This window comes from Equus quagga, chromosome 20, assembly GCF_021613505.1.
Source record: "Equus quagga isolate Etosha38 chromosome 20, UCLA_HA_Equagga_1.0, whole genome shotgun sequence".
In the NCBI taxonomy this organism is placed as follows: domain Eukaryota; kingdom Metazoa; phylum Chordata; class Mammalia; order Perissodactyla; family Equidae; genus Equus; species Equus quagga.
The window spans coordinates 32,572,843-32,587,295 of NC_060286.1; the positions used below are offsets into that span (position 1 = coordinate 32,572,843).

Consider the following 14,453-nt stretch of genomic DNA (forward strand, 5'->3'; position numbering starts at 1 on the left):
TAATATAAGAATTTAATGTTATAAATTCTTCTATACATTTTGTTTTATATATTTTGAAGGCTTATTATTACGTACATACACTTTTAGGATTATAAGGTCCTGTTGATGAATTGACTCCTTGTATTATGTAATATCTCCCTTTATCTCCTGTAATAGTCCTTGTTCCTAATTCTACTTTCTAATATAATACAGCTTCTCTAGCTTCACTTTTATTATCGTTTGCATGGTATATAACTTTACTTTTTGTCTATCTACATATATTATTTAAATAGTTTTCTTATAGATGACATATAGTTGTTTTGCTTTTGGACCAATCTGAAAATCTCTGCCTTTTAATTGGGGTGTTTAGACCATTTATAGTGAATGTAATTATTGACATTATTAGAACCATCTTGCTAATTGTTTTTTATTGTCCCATACGTTCTTTGTTCCTTTTTTCTCTCCCATTCTGCTTTTTTTTAAATTGATGATTCCATTTCATTTCCATTATCGACTGGTTTTTTTATGTCTTTTTTTCTCATTTTTTAGTGGTTGTCCTAGGGTTTACAATATAACTCTTCAGCTTATCACAGTCTATCTTCAAATAATATTACACTAATTGATATATAGTATAAAACCCCTTAAAACAGTATATTTCCATTTCCTCCCCATCTTTGTGCCATTGTTGTCACACATTTTACTTCTATGTTATAAATCCTAAAATACATTGTTACCATTTTTGGTTTAGGCAATTATCTTTTAAAGAAATTAAAAATAAGAGAGTCTTTTTATATTTACCCTCATTGTCACCATTCATAATGATCTTCATTTCGTTGTGTGGATCTGGACTTTTTTCTGCTTGAAGAACTTCTTTAACATTTTTTGTCATACAGGTCTGTTGGCAATGCATTCTCTCAACTTCTGTTTGTCCTAAAAAGGCAAAAAGTATTTTGTCTTCTTTTTTGAAAGATGTTTGAGAATTTTCATCCAATATTTTAAAGGTGTCTCTCCAACGTCTTCTGGCTTGCATAGTTTCAGACAAGTCTTCTGTAACCCTCATCTTTATTTTTCTCTGTTTAAAGTTTCTTTTTTCTCTAGCTGTTTCAAGATTTTTGTTTTTGGTTTTCAACAGTTTAACTACAATGTGTCTCTGTGTGTTTGTATTTATCCTGCTTCAGGTTCTCTGAGATTCTTGGATATGTGGTTTGCTGTGTTTCAGTAATTTTGAAAAATTCTTAGCCATTTTCTCTTCAAATATTTCTTCTGTCCCAGTTTCTCTCTCTTCTCCTTTTGGGACACCAATTATATGTATGATATTTTTTCCACAGCTCCTGGATGCTGTGTGTTCTGTTTTTTTTCCCACCTTTCTTTTTCTTTTTTGTGTTTCTGTTTGAATAATCTTTGTTAACCTATCTTCAACAAAAAGATTTTTTCTTAGCCATAGCCAGTCTTCTAAAAAGCCATTGAAAAAATTCTTCATCTCTTAAATTGTGTTTTGTTATTTCTAGCATTTCAATTTTACTTTTTTATAGCTTCCATCTCTCTGCTGAAATTCCCATCTGTTCACGTATATTGTATATCTTTTCCATAATATCCTTTAACATATTACTCATGGATCTTTTCAAGTTTCTATTTGATAGTTCCAACACCTGAGTCATTTCTGGGTTTGGTTTTGTTTATTTCTCATGGTTTTTTAAAATTCCTTTTTGTATGTGTATGTATGTGTATCTTATAACTTTTTATTTAATATTGATGACTATGTATAGAAAAACAGACTGAGGTAAACAATATTTACACCTGAAAATGGGTACCCCTCTCCCTATATCAGGCCATATGTGTGGTGAATTGAGTCAGTCTAGTCAGCAATTGAGCTGGGGTTGGGTTTTGTTATTTCTATAGTTACCTTCAACACACCACAGACTTCAAATTCCTCCAGCATTGGGCTGCTAACTTGTCCTTATGGTGGGGCCTGGGGTGCCAGAGGGTTTTCCTCAGTGCTTCTATTCCACCCTCAGTTCCCAGCAGTTCCTATAGGGTTGCTCCTCTCCATACTCATGCCCCTTTCCTGGCAGTATTCTGCTGTTACTTGTTACTTGGTGCCATGTTTGTTATGTGTCCGGTGGTGGGAGGGGGAAATTCTTGGTTCTCCTGCTCCAGCCTCAGTCTCAGGAAGGGTCTGAACATCCAGACCTTAGAGATGGGGCTCATCTTCAAGGGTCCCTTTCTGTGCATCTCCTTCCTAGCTCCTGGAATGCCTTCCTGGGACAAGAGCCACCAGGATACCTTTGAGCATGATTACACTCCTAGGAGTCCAGGCTCAGCCCAAAACTGAAGTCTCTTTTATCACCTCATCTTAACAAATGATGTCATCAACCCAGTTGCCCAAATAAGACATTGGGAAGCAAGGCTTGACACCTTAACACTCTCACATCTAATCTATACCTCCTAATTATTTTTCAAATTTGTCTGTAACTATCCATTTCCACTACCATTATCTTTACCTAAGCTACCAACACTTCCTGTTAGATTTCTACAAAACCCTCCCAAATGGGGTCTCCACATCCTCTCTTGCTCCTTTACCGCCCTTCCACTCTCAAGAAGCAGCCTGAATAATTTTCTTTTTCACAATCTGGATCATGTTACTCTTGTGCTCTTTCTCATATCTCAGGTATCAGCTTGACTGTCACCTTCTCAGAAAGGGCCTTCCCTGACCGCCTAACAAAAGTAGGCCCGCCTCTGTTATATTCTCTCACAGCATCCTATTCTATCCCTTCATTGCATTTATCAATGATTTTTTTTACTTGATTACTGGCTATCTTCCTCCACTCTGCTGCAACTTCCACAAAGTCATGGGCTACATCTATTTCATTTACTAATATATGTATCTCCAGCATCTACTGCAGTGTCTGGTGCAGGGTAAGAACTCAAAATATGAAGTAAATGAATCAATTAATAAAATTGGAGGGCCAATCAGACATGCAGAAAAAGGTCAATAAGAAAGTAATCCACTACATATTAGGCACTATGTGGGTACATAGCCTATCTCATTTATTCCCCCACAAAAACCCGCTGAGATACACACTAATATCCTCTCTTTACTGAAGGGGAAACTGAGATCGCTCCATTGAGTAAGTTGTCTAAATCACGTGACCAGCAAGTGCTAGAGCTGGTGCTGAAACCCAGGTCCACCAGACTCTGCAGTCCAGTTTCTCTCCCTTTGTCCCACCAGTCTGTGTTTGCTTGCAGAGCAAAGTCTAGAAGACGAGAGGTCAGGGTTGCCAGGATGAGGCTGTAGGTTATAAATGAAAAAACTGGGGAAGACGCAAGGGGGGAGGCAGAGGGAATAGTTGGCTCGGGGTTTACCCTGAAGTCTAAGCATCCTGGATTTAATCCCTTCCTCCCGAGGAGCCTCTCACACCTGGGCCTGGGCAGGAACGTTGTTTGGCACTGTTGAAGCCACCACTTGTTCTGTGGATAAACACTTCCCTCTGAGAAGACTGCCAACAAGTATCCTTAACAAGTGCAGCCTGCTCTTGCAAAAGCATACGCCCAACGACTGAGGAAGCACAACAGCAAGGGGGAAGGGGCCAAAGATGTTAAGTCAAAAGATCGAGGCTCAAGGTCTGGTTCTGACAACTCCTGTCCATTTGTGGACTTAGGACAACTCCTTTGATCTCTCAGATCTTGACTGCCCTCATCTGTATAACGGGGATATACATGATTTGTATGAATTGCCAACAAGAAACTTAAAGAGCATATAAACATTACAATCCTTAATGGAGATATGTTAAAGAGTAACTTTCAAGTAGGAACAAAATAAGAACATTCTTCACCAGTTTTGTTTGTTGACATTGTTTTAGAAAGTCTGGAGTTAGGGCACGAGAGGGAGATGAGATGGAAAATACTAGAAAGGAAGAAACAACAACAAAAATCATCCCTCTGTCATATATTCACATTCTTAGAAAAATGAGAAGAATCAACGCTATTTTAATAGAAGAGTTCAACATTGTTGTTAATACTTCTAAATTGCCATCCTTGATAGCCTTCAGCTTTCAGCTCCGGTGTCATCTCTTCCAGGAGCCGTCCCTGAACTTCCACACTGGTGCAAGACCCTTCTCTGGGCTTGCAGAGTTCTGAGTGTCCCCACGAAGGCACTTCCTAAACTGGTTAAGGACCTGTGTCCCCATGAGATCATAAGTTTCCTAAGGACATGCTCTGTGGCTCATTCATTCTAGCACCCCTGGTGTCAAGGGCAGTGTGCAGAACATAAAAGGCACTCAATAAATGTTCGGGTAAGTGAATTAAAAAATCAAAAGCATTGCTATATGTCAAAATATAATGAAAAAATATCCTATTTACAAAGCAATATAAAGAGAAAAGATCTGGGAATAAAATAAATCTACTAAAATCTGTAAAACAAAAAGTCTTCAAAACAGAAAGAAATATCATGGTCATAGACGAGTGAAGACTAAATATAATTCTCCAAGTTAATGTATAGCTTCAACCAAAATTCAACCAAATCCCAATAGGATTTTTTTTGAACTCAACAAAATTATTCTAAAATTCATCTAGAAGTGTCAACAGAAAAGGACAAAGGATATTCTGGAAAATAAGAGTAGTAAGTAGTTACTAATCCTTCAGAGGTTAAAACCCTTCAGAGAGAAATACTTATTAAACGGTGTCACGTTGGTGCAATATAAGATTAGCAGAACAAAACAAGAAAGCCAGAGATTACCACTGTATCTAAAGATTTACTGAACGACCTAAAACATATGACAGAAAACATGACAAAGGGAGATAAGATCATCTTAAAGTGGCACTGAAATTTGGGAAAAACATTTAGACTCATATCTAATATCATACACCAAAATAAATCCCAAGAAGATTTGGAAATTAAAAGTTCTTTTAAAAAACATAGAAAATGGTTGAAAACTTTTCAAATCCTAGAGGAGGCTTATCCTAATATTTCAGCTTTAAAAAATAAACTAAACGTAATAAAAAAGATAATCAGATTCAACTATATATAGATTTAAAATTTATGAGCGACTTAAAAAATGGAAAGTTACTGATTGGGAAAACATTCAGAACAAACATGATAAAGAGTTAACATACTTATCATACAAAGACTTTATTTAAATTGTAAGAAAAACACTACATCCAAAAATTGGACAGAAAGTATAAACAGACAAAAAAGGAATACGACAAAGTTAAACACAAAGTTACCATTCCACTCCTAAGTATATACCCAAGAAAAATGAAAACATTTGTCCACACAAAATCTTGCTTATGATTATTTATAGCAGTATTATTCATAATAGTCAAAAAGTGGAAACATTCCAAATGATAAATGTTAAAATGATAGATGGAGAAGCACAAAGTAGTGTATGCATACAATGGCATGTTATTTGACAATAAAAACAAACAAAGTATTGATGCCTGCTACAACACAGGAGGAATCTTGAGAACATTATGCTAAGCCAAAGAAGCCACTCATAAAAGATAACACATTGCATAGCTCTACTTATACGAAATGTCCAGAAAATACAAAGCTATAGAGACTGGTGAGATCGGAGATAAATGGGGAGTGACTGCTAATGGGTACAAAGTTTCTTTTTGGGGTGACAAAAATGTTCTAAAATTAAATATTGGTGATGGTTGCATAACTCTGTGAATATATTTAAAAACATTGAACTGCACATTTTAAATGGATGAATTGCATGGGATGTGAATTATATCTCAACAATGCTATAATTTTTTTAAAAAAAGATAAGGATCATAACTACTAAGCAAACAGATGGAAAAACTTTAACCTCACTGATAATTAAAGAAATGCAAACTAAAAATGCAAGGTGTCATTTTCACCTAGCAAATGAGCAAGATAGCTTTTATGGAATAGCAACCGTATCAAGATTGCAAAGCAACCACAACCTCCCTATACTGCCAAAGGTGGATGTTAGTACAACTTGTAGAAAGCAATTAGACACACTATGTAGTCTAATTGGTAAAAAAAATGCTAAAAATACCCCCACTTCTGGGAAACTGCCCTTAGGAAACAACGCAAAGAAGGGGAAAAGCTTGGCATTGCAGCATTATCTATAACAACAGTTTATCCCCAATGATAAGTTAATTATACCATAGAGTTCATCCACTTGATGAAATATTATACAGCCATGAAAACACTTTGAAGCCTTGACATAATGTCGAGTGAAAAATGACAGATATAAAACTCTTTAATGCTATAAAATTATAAGGGCAAGGGCCAACTGAGAATATATAGAAATTAAAATAAGCTACTGCTCTGTTCTGGTTTCCAGACTTCTCTAACTCAGTTTCAAGTGTGTTGCAGCCTCCCATCCGAGTCAGATGGAAGGCTCAGAATCACAGCACACTGCCTGGCCAGTTTCTTGACACTTCTTCGAGGAACTATTTATTCAGATGTACTACATTAAGCTTTGAACTGCAACCTGCTGCTTTGGCTTGACTGAGAAGACGGGGACTGGAAAAGGCAAGGGAGGGAAGATGTGTCTCTTCTTTACCGTCTCACATTTTAAAGCCAGAAGCACAGCCACGTGGGCTCCAGAGTCACACCCTGCCTTTCTCATCAGTTGCACTGAGTACTTTTCCTGAGACATCTGGTTTGAACTCAAGACACACAGTAACTTTAATCTAATCCAGTGCTGAATCCAATACCTCAGCTATGTCACTGCAAGTTCATCCTGGAGCGAGGAGGTAATAAACTCCAGCTATGACCATGCTGACCAGAGAACAACTCCTTGATAAAGAGAGGAAATCTGGGCCGGGCCCTGCAATTTTGGGGACCACTTGTCTCCTCTCAAAACTTCAGCACTAAAACGGCTATGGATGTTCCACAATTTAGCTTTCACTTCTTTTCCAAAATAGGGTGTCAAGGAATGAACTGTCAGCAGAAGGTAGAGTTCTACCCTGGCACTGCTTCTGCTCAAGAAAGCCATCGCCAGCTGGTTGGCTGATGCACGCAAAGGACAGAGACAGGATGATTTCATTCGCCAAAAGCAGGGCTCATATTATGACATTCAAGGATGAGGTCATCTTTATTCCTATCATTGCACCACTACAAGCTCCTTGCGGGGGAGATAACTTTATTTACTGTCGGCATAATGCCACCATCTGAAGATAAACCAATCAAGCCCATCCTAGGTCATTTCTAATTCTATCTGCTCTAATTTGATTCATTTGATTAAATTATTTTACACGCACAATTTTAGAGGTATCTTTTATTCCCCTTCAGAGAACAAACTATCAGAGAAAATTAAATGTCTCTGTAACCTTAATATAACAAGGACAATACCAAGCAAATATGTAACACACACAGCTTTCATACATTCAAGCTGTCTTTGGCCCCTACTCCACATTTGGAGCAAGAGGGGGGAATAACACATAGAAAGCTGGAAAACACCGGTGGCTCAATGGTTCCCAATCCCCAGACAAGTCAGCCAGCCTCAGCCCCACCATGAAAATGGAAAACGATTGGAGCAAGGGCAGACAGCCAGGAGTGAACAGAAGTCCAGAACCCACACAGGATATGGGGACTCCTGGCGAGATATTGTCCCATTAGCTTCTGTACAAGAAAGAAAAACTCAAATTCTCCTGAAAAAATGACTCTATTAACATTCCCCTGAAAATTCTTTAACGTTTTAAATAAAACAGTGTGTTTATGATGGTTCAGATTTTTATCTGAATATCTGAAATCTTCTCAGGTTAGGGAAGATTCCACTGCCAGGTGACACAGGAACACATAATGACACAAAACTAACATTTACTGTGTTCTAACCAGGTACTGGGAAGTCTGTGGGTTAACCCATCTTATCCTCACAACAGCCTGATAGCAATTAGTACTGCTGTTTTACAGATGAGGATCCTGAAGCAGCACAGAGAGGTTGGGTAACTTGCCCAAAGTTCCACAGCTAAGAGGTAGCAAGGTCAGGATCCCAACACCAGCAGTCACTTTACCACTGTGCTCTGTGGCCTCTCACAGCTTAACTTAGCCGCCTTGAGGGGAAGCTGAGGTCAGCCTCCCTTCTGAAGAATCAATGCCCTTCAGGAAGCAAACAAATCTAACATCACTGAACATACCCACCATCAGAGAAACTCAGAGAATGGGGGGCCTTGGAAACACCACTTGGTGGCTTCAGATGATGAAAAAACATAGGCCACATACTCCAAACTGTCCTCAAAAGTTCTCAAATTTTATTCTTGCTCATGAAGGAAGTTAAGAGCCAACAATAATAAATAAAATGCCAAAGGGTCCAGGGAAACAGAAGTTTCTTCGCTATAGGATGGCCAGGAAATGAGGAGAAAAGCACTGAATGCCAGCCTCTGTCCAGCAGAACAAGTATAGCAACGAAGCACGTGGGAGTTTCTCCTTAAAAGGGCTGCCCACCCAGAAAATCAAAGCACTATTTACCTAAGCTTGCCCCAGTCTCTTACCTCTTTCAGATTCTATTTCCCTAACATTTCTGTTTTCAATTTAGCATAATTCTTAAAAGTTAAGTTAAAAAATTAAAAAAAAAAAAAGAGGCTAAGCAAGTATCTTCCGCATGTGCCGTTATCTTGCCTCATAAAAACCCCTGAACTTCCACCAAACCCAGCAGTCACTTTTCCCCTAGACTTCTCATTAATTAACAGATAATTTCTTGAGCAGCTACTACAGTCAAAACAGATGTTTGGTTCATTCAGTCTCTCCCAGGGCTAATATCCCAGCTTGCTGGATCTGGGGAGGCTCAAAGTGGTTTCCTACAAAGGAAAACTGATGCTGGAAAGTCAGAGCCAGAAATGTGAAAGTCATCTACACATCCTGAGCCTAGGCTGAGGCTGCTTCCCCATGCTCAGAGCTCGCTTGGTCAAATACTTATTGAGCTCTTCCCATATACACAGGTGTGGGAAACTGCATGGTTCTGCATTGTTTCCAGCGGCCTGGGACAATGAAGTGAGTGAGCGCTGAATGAGGTGTCAGAACGGTTGAGTTCTAACCCCAGCTTTGGCCCTAACTTCCTGTGTGTCCTCCCTTTCTGGGCCTCTATTTTCTTCTCGAAGTCTAACATCCTATCATCACTGACTCCCCAACACCACGAAAAAATATTTCTTTTAAATACTATGATTAAATGAGTCTCTCTGATGGTCTGGCTACAGAATCCAGTGGGGAGTAGGTAGTTATAAATGAACACGACAGGAAGTACATCCAGATCTGCCAATTCCCACGTCACTAAGGACACGTGTAACAGACGAACCTCCCTTCTCCCAGCCAGGAGAAGGCAGTCCCAACATGATAGGGCTGAACACTTGGAGAGTAAGGTGCAGAATAAGGGCCCCTAATGGCAAGGGCTGCGGGGTCAACAGTTTAGCTGGGGTAAGCAGACTTCTCCACTGCCCAGCAGTAGCTATCAAGGAGGCAGACAGTGAAACAACGTGGATTTTAAAAGCAAGCTGCATGACCATTTCTCTAAAGATCCTATCAAAAATTCTGAATAACAAAAAAATTCCTTTCTCATAGCAGCCTTCTGATAGAACAACATTTTGGCAAGATGGCCAAGTATCCTCCCAAATTCCCAGGCGTCATGAACCATGATTTACAATCCACTCTGGTTGGGGCCAGGTCCGTCACTCCCGCCCTTCTCTCCACCTCTTTCTGTGGTTCTCACTCTACTCTCCCTGCCTCTTAAAAGGCAACTCTGATCCTCGTCATACACGTCGACACACTATGAAAATATTTACGAAAAAAATTACTTTCCCTCTGTACACGTCTAAAATAACAAAAACTAGCAAGATTTTGGTAGCCCCTCTCTATTCTAATCCTTCACGAAACAACGAACCCATCAAATTGGTGGGAAACAAGACTTTGAGCATTTTCAAAGTCTCACAGGATTTCTCATCATTTCAAACAACCTCAGAGGATCCATCTCTGGGTCTGAAGGGGGAAATATCAGTGTCAAGCCTTGGTTAGAACTCCAGGAAACTCTGCTAGGGGCAGAGATGGCTGGGAGCCACCATTATTAGTAAAAATAAGTGACATTTACTAAGAATCCAATATGTTCCTGAATCTGGGCTAAGTGCCTTTATTTACATGACCTTTTATAATCCCCACAAGAACTCCATCAAGTAGGAACTGTCATTATGCTCTTTTCACAGACAGGAAAACTGAGGCAGAGAGGTGAGGGAACTTAGTAAAGAGTAGAGCCAAAAGACAGCAATCCTTCTCAACAGACAAGTCACCCACACCTCTCTGGGACCATTCAGCCAGCCTCCAACTTCCTCTGGCTGAAGGTGTGAGCTCAGGGCGTCTTGTTCCCTCCTTCTCTCCTCAGGTGGCCCTCTTGTCAGCTGCTGGTTTCATTCCCCACACCAGGTGCAAACCACTGATTGCTGGGAGAAAACCATCCCAGATGGTCTCAGGGGATACCCAACCTGCCCCAACCAGGTCAGTTGAGAGTCCCCAGCAGACCTTTCACATAAACATTGAGGTAAAGCCTCCCAAACCCCAGAGGCATCCTACATAGGCATAGAGTCCATGCGAGTACAAAGGAAGCTCAACCTATTTTGCATAGGAGAACAAGAATAATTAGCCACTTCAGGGCGCTGAGGGTATAAACAGATGCATGCTCTCATGTCTGCTCTGAGGATGTTAACATGCTTCCCAAACATTGACCCATCTATTTTCACAAGGTGCCACAATCACCACCATCTCCTTAGCATTAAAGGATAGAAGTCAAGCCTTGAACCCAGAGGCAGACATGTTGAAGGCTTTCCAGAGGTCGGCCACAGTTCTGTATGATCTGATTTGAAATTTTTAAAAATTATCAACTGGAATGAACACATGGTCCTCACTTACCCTTTCTATCTCTTGGAGGTACAGGAGTGCAATGTCCCCAGCTTTCTCATAACAGGTGATGACATCCTGTTCCCGGTCCACATGGAGATTACTGGTAGAAGAGGAAATAGGCAACTTCTCTAGGCAAAGTCCTAAAACAGCAAACATACAAAAACTGGGTGAGTTGTTTTTCACGGGGCTTAATTTTTAATATTGCTCTAGGGGGCCAGAAAATCTTGAAAGTAGTGTTAGTGCTCTGATTTTGTTCATATTTTTCAGTTTTTTGGCTATTCTTAGTCCTTTGCATTTCCATGTAAAATCTGCTTGTCAATTTCTAAAAAAAAAAAGAAAAGTGTTGGCTAAGATTTTGATGGAGATTATGCTGAATTTATAGATTAACATGGGGAGAAATGGCATCTTAACAATATTGAGTTTTCTGACCCATAAAACAGTCTATCTCTTCACTTATGTAGGCCTTCTTTCTCATCTCTCAGTAACGGTGTGTAGTTTTCAGTGTCCATGCCTTGCAAACCTTTTCTCAGATTTCCCCTTAAGTATTTCAAGTTTATTAGTCTGTTGTAAATGGTACTGTTTTAATTTCAATTTCCTTTTATTCATTGTTGTATATAGAAACACAATAGATTTTTGAATACTGATCTTGTATTCTGTAACCTTGCTAAATTCACCTATTAGTTCTCCTACTGTTTTTGTAAATTCCATCAGAATTTCTACAGTCATGTTGTTTGCATATAAAGACAGTTTAGTTTCCTCCTTTCCAATCTAGATGCCTTTTATTTCTATTTATTGCCTCATTGTACTAAGAACCTCCAGTACAAGGGTAAGAGCAGACATCCTTACCTCACTCCTGATCTTAGGGAGAAAGCAGTCAGTCTTTCACCATTAAGTCTGACATTAGCTGTGAGTTTTTCATGGATGCCCTTTATTAAGTTGAGGAAGATCCTGGGGGCCAGCCCCGTGCTGAGTAGTTAAAGTTCTGCACACTCTGCTTTGGTGGCCCGGGTTTGTGGGTTCGGATCCCGGGTACAGACCTACTCATCAGCCATGCTGCGGAGGCATCCCACGTACAAAATAGAGGAAGACTGGCACCGATGTTAGCTCAGGGCTAATCTTCCTCTAGCAAAAAAAGAGGAAGATTGGCAACAGATGTTAGCTCAGGGCAAATCTTCTTCACCCAAAAAGAAAAGGTTGAAGATCCCTTCTACACCAATTTTGCTATGAGTTTATATCAAGAACAGATGCCAGGGCCGGCCCCATGGCTTAGTGGTTGGGTTCGTGCGTTCCGCTGCAGGCGGCCCAGCGTTTCATCCATTCGGGTCCTGGGCGCGGACATGGCACTGCTCATCGGGCCATGCTGAGGCAGCATCCCACATGCCACAACTGGAAGGACCCACAACTAAAAATATACAACTAGGTACCAGGGGGCTTTGGGGAGAAAAAGGAAAAATAAAAAAAAGATCTTAAAAAAAAAAAAACCTTTAAAAATTCTTCTAAAAAGAACAGATGCCAGTTTTTCAAATGCTTTTTTTGTGTCCTTTGAGATAATCCTATGGCTTTTTGTCTTTTAGTTTTTTAATCTGGTGAATTACATTGACTGATTTTCAAATGTTAAACCAAACTTTCTTTCCTGGGACAAACCCCATTGACCATGATGTATTTTCCTTCTGTATATTGTTAGATTTGATTTGTTAAAATTTTGCTTGGAATTTTTTTCCTCTATGTTCATGAGGAATATTTGCCTGTAGTTTCCTCGTAATGTCTCTGTCTGGTTTTGGTAGGTTTTAGGGTAAATGCCAACCTCATAAAATGACTTGAGAAATATTTGATCCTCTTCAATTTTCTGGAAGAGTTTGTGTAGAATTCCTTTTTAACCTGAATAGTCTGGCCAATGTTTTATCAGTTTTATTGAAATTCTCAGTAAAAATCTTTTGATTTCATTGATTTTGTTTTCACTGATTTTTCTCTTTTGTCTTTCTGTTTTCAACTTCATTTATTTCTGCTCTGATTTTTATTATTTCCTTTCTTCTGTGTACATTGATTTGATTTACTCTTCCTTTTATAGTTTCTCAAAGTGGGAACTAAAGTATAAATCTAAGACCTTTTTTCTTTCCTAATATAGGCACTTAGTTATAAATTTCTCCCTAAGTATTCCTCTAGCAGTATCCTACAAAATTTGATATGTTGTGTTTTAATTTTCATTCAGTTCACAATACTTTCTAATTTAACTTTTAATTTCTTCTTTAGAATTGTATTATTTCATTTCCAAATACTTGGGAATTTTCCAAAGATCTTTCTGTTATTGATTTCTAAATTAATTCCATTACGGTCTATAGAGTAAAGGGCTAAACAGGCCTGGAATGTTCAAATTCTGAACATTCCAAAGAAAGGACTGGCCCTTGATCAGTTCCTGGGAGAGAATCTCTAAGCTCTTGGAATATCCTACCTGATAAGAGAGTCTTTGCATATCTCGGGCTTCGGGCCACACCAGATGTCATACTTAAAGTGTGGTTATGGTAGAGGCCTTGGGCCACACTCTACCAGTCTGACCTCTAGACGGACTGGAAACCGAATAATTGAGGTCAGTTCCATGGGCACTCCACGCCTACATAACTGATTCCCAATAAAGACCCTAGGCACCAAGGCTCCAGCGAGCTTCCCTGATTGGCGATACTCCACGAGTGCTGCGCCCCATCACTGCCGGGAGACTTAAGTGCTATCCATATGACCCACTGGGAGAAGACCACTGAAAGCCTGAACCTGGTCTCTCCTGGACTCTGCCTCAAGCACCTTTTGCCTTTAGTAATTTTAGTCTGTAGCCTTTTGCTATAATAAACTGTAACCATGACTACAATAGCTTTTCTGAGTTCTGTGAGTCTTTCTAGTGAACCACTAACCTGAGGGTGGTCTTGGAATCCCTGAGGAGAGAACATACTTGAGAACATACCCTTCTAATTTGTTGAAACTTGTTCCTGGCCCAGAATATAGTCAATCTGGATAAATGTTCCATTACGCTTGAAAAGAATGTGTAGTCTGCTTTTGGGTGGAGTGTCATATAAATGTCAACTAGGTCAAATTGGTAGATTGTGTTGTTCCAGGGTTTTATAGCCTTATTGATCATCTGTCTACTTGTTCTAGCATTCATTGAAACAAGGGGATTGAAGTCTCTGAGCAGAATCATCAGTAGCTGCTTTAGGGTATAACTTATCCCCCTGCTTCAAATGATATTATACCACTTCACATATAGTACAGCACCTTTACAGCTGCATACTACCATTTCTCTCTTTCCAGTCTTTATTTTCTTCTTATATACATTTTACTTTTACATAGGTTATAAATCCTAGCCTACATGGTTATTATTTTTATTGAAATGGTCAATAATCTTTTAAAGACACTTAAATAAGAAGGAAAAATGCACACAGTCACAACATAGCTATGATTTCCAGTGCTCTTCGTTCCTTCGTGCACATTCATATTTCCTCCTGGTATCATCTTCCTTCTACCTAAAGGGATTTCTTTAACATTTCCTATAGTGCAGTTCAGCTGATCATTTCTTTCAGCCACGGTATGTCTGAAAAAGGCTTTATTTGGCCTTCATTTTGAGAGACATTTTCAC

The 14,453-nt window shown here is 39.3% G+C and overlaps 1 protein-coding gene across 9 annotated transcripts in view; it reads right to left on the reverse strand.

The window, feature by feature from the left end:
• TTC7B (tetratricopeptide repeat domain 7B) overlaps positions 1-14,453 on the reverse strand; it is a 222,666-nt gene that overhangs the window by 177,698 nt on the left and 30,515 nt on the right. For all 9 annotated transcript variants that reach the window (XR_006886346.1, XM_046647628.1, XM_046647626.1 and 6 more), the window contains exon 3: positions 10,844-10,974. Coding sequence is in view for 8 of the 9 variants with exons in the window: in XM_046647628.1 (XP_046503584.1) it covers positions 10,844-10,974 (131 nt within the window). In the remaining variant the exon portion in view is untranslated. The remainder of the gene's footprint in view (positions 1-10,843; positions 10,975-14,453) is intronic.